This window comes from Ambystoma mexicanum, chromosome 6q, assembly GCF_040938575.1.
Source record: "Ambystoma mexicanum isolate Mex_15411 chromosome 6q, UKY_AmexF1_1, whole genome shotgun sequence".
NCBI lineage: Eukaryota > Metazoa > Chordata > Amphibia > Caudata > Ambystomatidae > Ambystoma > Ambystoma mexicanum.
The window spans coordinates 275,831,382-275,837,381 of record NC_090937.1 but is presented as its reverse complement, the minus strand read 5'-3'; the positions used below and the strand labels follow the sequence as shown (position 1 = coordinate 275,837,381).

At 47.2% G+C, this 6,000-nt stretch overlaps 1 protein-coding gene across 1 annotated transcript in view; it reads left to right on the top strand.

Moving 5' to 3' along the window:
* Nucleotides 1–3,717: 3,717 nt before the first annotated feature.
* LOC138515204 (ovochymase-2-like) overlaps nt 3,718–6,000 on the top strand; it is a 438,094-nt gene continuing 435,811 nt past the window's right edge. Inside the window, exons 1-2 of the mRNA XM_069630166.1 lie at nt 3,718–3,805; nt 4,281–4,421. Of these exons, the coding sequence (XP_069486267.1) occupies nt 3,718–3,805; nt 4,281–4,421 (229 nt within the window). The remainder of the gene's footprint in view (nt 3,806–4,280; nt 4,422–6,000) is intronic.

The window sequence follows — 6,000 nt, the reverse complement described above, 5'->3', positions numbered from 1 at the left end:
CTGACCACCTGTTGTATGCATGTCCCTTTGTTCCTGAACCCAGCTGTCTCCCCTCTTGTATGCATGCGCCTGTGTGCCTGAACCCTGTACCCAGCTTTCCCCCCCCTGTTGTATGCATGTGCCTGTGTGCCTGGACCCTGTACCCAGCTGTCCCGCCTGCGGTATGCATGTGCCTGTGTGCCTGAATCCTGTACCTAGCTGTCCCCACTATTTTATGAATGTGCCTGTTCCCCCGTTGCATACAGCAGGGGGCAGCTGGGTACATGGTTCAGGCACATGCATGCATGTGCCTGTCCCCCCTGTTGTATGCATGTGCCTGTGTCTGAACCCTGTACCCAGCTGTCCTCCCTGTTGTATGCATGTGCCTGTGACCTGAACCCTGTACCCAGCTGTCCCACCCTGTTGTATGCATGTGCCTGTGCACCTGAACCATGTACCCAGCTGTCCCCCCATGTTGTATGAATGAGCCTGTGCGCCTGAACCCTGGACCCTGTACAATATGCCCCGTTGTACCCAGCTGTCCCCCCTGTTGTATATATATATGCCTGAACCCTGTACCCAGCTGTCTCCCAGTTGTATACATGTGCCTGTCCCCCCTGTTGTATACATATGCCCCGTTGTACCCAGCTGTCCCCCGTTGTATGCATGTACCTGAACCCTGTACCCACCTGTCCCCCCTTGTATGCATGTATTTAGTATTTTTTTTTTAGTATTTTATTTATTTCTTATGTTCCTGTGTGTCTGAACCCAGCTGTCCCCCCCGTTGTATGCATGTGGCTGTGTGCATGAACCCTGTACCCAGCGGCCCCCCCTGTTAAATGCATGTGCTTGTGTGCCTGAGCCCTTCACCCAGCTGTCCCCCTTGTTGTATGCATATGCCTGAACCCAGCTGTCTCCACCGGTCGTATGCCTGTGTGCCTGTCGACCCCTGTTGTATTCATGTGTCTGAACCCTGTACCCAGCGCCCCCCCCTGTTGTATGCATGCACCTTTGTGCCTTAACCCTGTACCCAGCTGTCCCCCCTATTGTATGCATGTGCCTGAACCCTGTACCCAGCTGCCCCCCGTTTTATTCATGTGACTGTGTGCCTGAATCCTATATCGAGCTGTCCCCCCTTTTGTACGCATGTGCCTGTGTGCCTGTCCCCCCAGTTGTATGCATGTGCCTGAACCCTGTACCCGGCTGTCCCCGTGGTTGTATGCATGTGCATGAACCCTGTACCCAGCTGGTCCCCCGGTTGTATGCATGTGCCTGTCCCCCGGTTGTATGCATGTGCCTGAACCCTGTAACCAGCTGGCCCGTGTGTTGTATGCATGTACCTGAACCCTGGACCCACCTGCCCCCCCTATGCATTTGCCTGTGTGCCTGAATATAGTACCCAGCTGCCCCCTGTTGTATCTGTGTGAATTAACCTTGTGTCCAGCTGCCCCCCTGTTGTATGCATTTGCTTGTGTGCCTGAACCCTGTACACAGCTGCCCACCCCGTTGTATGCTTGTGCATGTGTGCCTGAACTCTGTACACAGCTGCCCCCCTGTTGTATGCATTTGCCTGTGTGCCTGAACCCTGTGCCCAGCTGTCCCCCCTGTTGTATGCTTGTGCCTGAACCCTGTACACAGCTTCCCCCCCTGTTGTATGCTTGTGCATGTGTCCCTGAACCTTGTATCGAGCTGCCCCCCGTTGTATGCATTTGCCTGTGTGCCTGAACCCTGTGCCCAGCTGCCCCCCCTGCTGTATGCATGTGCCTGAACCCTGTATCTATCCGTACCACCTTTGCCCATGTGTCTTCACTGCATCATTGTGTCACAGCCGCCCTGCAATACGGGGTTAGGCCCTTCGAATGTGCCCACCTGTTTTGACTTTCTGCATCTTTGTGTCCTAGCCGCCTTGGGGTTCTGCTCCATGAATGTGCCCCCCTGGACCTTATGGCACCTGCGATGTTGCTGCTTTGCAACATGGGGCTAGGCTACTCCACTGGGCCCACCTGAACTATATTGCACGTTATTGATGGAACCACCTTAACTCTACTGCTCTCTGTGATGTAATTACTTCTTGTTCACTCTGAGCTGTAACCATAAGCACTGCAACCAAATTATTAAGCATAAGCGCCTAGATACCTCTCGGTTTGGTGCGCTATATAAATACAAAATATTCACCCCTACCTTACTAGAAACAACTACACTAGCATAGCACGCGCCATCATTTTGTCAAGGGTAGATTGCTGCAATGCTCTTCTCGTTGGTGCTGACAAATCCAGGTCATCCTGAATAATTCTGTACATATCCTCAAAGAAATTCCAAGAAGAAATCATATATCGCAGCACAGACCTGCATTACATTGGCTTCCTGATGAAGCAGAGTTCAATTTAAAACCGCCACTGTGGTGAATAAATGCCTCCATGGCGAAGCGCCCGCATACATAAAAAAACGTAATATCCTACTAGAAGCTGGCCAGATCACTGCGATCATCTAACCTGGTGCAGGTAAATTGCCCAGCGTTCAAACGAACAAAAGGTTTGGGCAAGCCAATCCCTGTATGCTTAGCCAAAATCTGGAACATGCTGCCTCTACTCCTATGGCAAGAAGCTAACATCAGTCTCTTTAGGAAGTCACTGAGGACTTCTCTTTGAGTAACTTCCTGGCTGCGCCCTCCCCACTATGTCAATCCTCCCTTCTTTGTTTCTTCACCCGCAGGGGGTGTTGCTAGGTCTGGAACAGATCCGGGGCTACGCTAATGTCAGGACTGTCGGGACGCGGGGCTAGCTGAGCTTGTATCGGGCCTACAACCAAAAGACCCGGGAATATAGCCCCCTTAGGCCCGCCCCACCCCTACCCCTCCCCCGTCGCAATCCCTCTGTTCACCTGTGTACCTGTGCGCCCTGATGCCTGAGGGCCCTGGCAAGTTATAAATCTATAAAAAAAAATGTTTTACAAAAATTGCACAGTGCCAAAAACCAGCCGGACGGTACAGAGCGCAATACTCTTGCCACACCAGAATCAGTGTCCCTGAAACAGAGGACGAATTTCAACATCTGAAATGAGAAAATGTGGGAGTAACAAAACCCCATGTTCTTTGTTGAACTTCAGTAAGTGGTCATTGTGGATTCCACCCAAAAGGCCACTGTTCGTAAACAGGGATTCAATTTCAATAAAGTAGCAATAACAACTGCAGCCAAAACACGGACATCCTGTTGCCCTTTCCAACCTGTGAGATTCAAGGACCAGAAAAAGCACCTGCACGACCAGTCGAAAGTTAGTAGGCGTGTCCACGGTAATTAATAATGATACATGGTATGGAGAGGAGGGGTGTTGAGTAGCTGCATCAAAGCATTTTAATGCAGGGCTTAATAAACAACATATACCTGACATTTCACAAAACAGTGGTAACTAATGATTCTACAGATATACATTTTAGTTTTTCAATCTTGGCGCAAATTAACCTAATAAGAGTATTTTAAAAGTAATAGTATTTGAAGAAATTGTTTTAAAGTAAGCTGATTACCATACCGTGCAGACAAATTGATCCTACATGGGATGGTGGCTGGGGTATTGACGCTGTGCCAAGTAGGAAAAAAATGGTATATCTTATTGACAACCAGTAGGTATACAGGCCAATCATTGGGGGGGGGGTGGCCATGGGTTGTGAATGAGCAAAACAACAAAGCAAGGCGCACCCCTCAACACACACGGAGGACGAGCAAAGCACACGCCTCAACACACATGACGAAGCCATTGTGCAGTAATGGCAATGGTATGCAGGCAAAGCATGAAACCTACAAAGTTCATCAAATGGCACCTGTGGAAAAGGGTAAACAAACAGTGTATTGCCAAAGACAACCTCTTGAATCCCTGGCCTGTGTGCATTAGTCCATAGAGAGTCATAAGGAGTCGTCGGCTCGACTAGCCTAGGCTGAGAAAGGGGTTGGCAGGAAAAATGTGATGCTTTTGGAAGCACAGAAAGGAATCGGTAACAGGGTGGGGGGGGGTCTCCTTTCTATATGAGAATGGTTTTTTCAAATCAACTTGTTGTTTAATCTTATTTTAAAAGCTTCATAAATCCCTGGCATATGGGTAGATCTACCGGAGCATAGAAATGTATTCATGCAATGCAGGTCACAGAAGATGAACAGTGGGTGTTCAGCCATGTGCAGGAGGAGTTACCTGCAATAAAAATGTCTTCCATTTCAATGTGGCTTGGTTGTGTCGGCCAGGTTTTCTGGCATGTTGATCACGTGGCTTCCATTGTGTTCCCTCACATTCTTCCTTTTCCATTGCATTTATAGGCCAATACTGTGGACGGACAATTCCCAAACGCCTGGTTTCTGTGGGCAACAAGTTGAATGTTTTCTTCACCAGCAATAGCGAAAACACGGATAAAGGGTTTAAGGCGTTTTATGAAGCTATCGATCCAAGCAAGACAGCAGGTAATATTTGAGAAATTGAACTTTGACACCGGAAGCAAATGTGGAGTAAATGTGGTTAATTTCGAAACATAAATAATCTGAAGCACCAATCTCCCCACTGGAGGTCTTGATAAAAGGTCTGGCTGATGGTGACAATTGGTTGGACTTCAGGCATGTGGTGTCTACCTAGCATTGCTTACCACGCTGAACCATTGTTGCGCGCATAATGCAGGGAGTTGGCATAGATGTTAATGGTGAGATGTCCCACATTTCTGTTTGTTAGATGCAACATTGGCACTATGGAAGTTTGCGAATTGTCCCTTTTTTTTGTAGCACAAGCGATGTAGCATTGACCTTATGCAGGATCCTATGCATTTTTCCATGCTGCTCACATGGTGCGAGGAAGACCTGTTATACGTTTCAGAAGGGACTTCATGTTGTGGCTGTAAGGAATTTAGGAAGATGCACTATGCTGATCAAACTATAGTTCCCCTTCATCGTGTACTTCTCCAGATTATATTTATTTATTTGTAATTCTTGTATAGCGCTACTCGACCGTGGGCCTCCAAGCGCACAAAAACAGGGACAGAACTTAGGAACACAAAGCCAAAGGGAACAGCAGCCAAAGATCGGAAGCAGTAACAGTGCAAATAAGAGTTTAATCTGGGTCAAGATATTTATTTATTTCTAATTATTGTATAGAGCTACTGGCCAGTGGGCCTCAAAAGTGACAAGGACATCATGTAGCCAGACTAGATCAGTTGGATGTAGAACAACGGTTGGGGGAGAACCTCCTGGAACCATTTTGCATAAAATGAATGTCCGACAACTCTCAAATTAAGACACCTCAAAAAGTCCATGGACACGACATGGCAATGAAGGTGGGTTCACAGTGGCAACCCCTCACTTCCTAATAAATGAAACCCCTTGTGGTAAAGCTTACATTTTAAGTGTGTAAACGTGTGATTGGATTTCTTTTCCTATCCAAATGAGTACATACCCAAGTAAAATAATTACAATAGTCTTGTATATGGACATTGTGACATGCCTTTGATTAAGTGATGGTATATGTCATTTATAACAAGCCTGTACACCAGTGTTGGGAATATAGGTGAATGAAGCAACTATAGGCTGGCAGAAGGGTATATGTGAAGGGGCCAGGAGTCCCTACTACTGCTGATTTTGGGACCATCCGTGAGTAGTACAAAACGGTGTAGAGAAATGAGGTACACATGGGTGAATTAGTCACGCAAATAACTGCAACATTATACCTCTGTCTAAGGTTAAACAATTACGAAACTGGCCATTTGTATTCAGGATCACATATGATCACACAAGGAATACCCGTTTATGGTTATGAAAGTACATTTGAGTTGCACTTTTGGAGTATCTTTCCAAGTGTAAGGGTTAAACAACTAAGAGCCTTTCGGTCGTTAGATGCTCGCCACTGCAGGTTCTTCAGAATAATTTGGATATAATCGCTCCTCATGACAATGCTAATGTCTGCAGCAAAGGAAGAGTTGCAAGGGATGAAGCCTGGGTTTCCTTTTTATCCCTGCAATGGAATGATGTTCTTCCTCAGTAGAACACCTAGCATGTC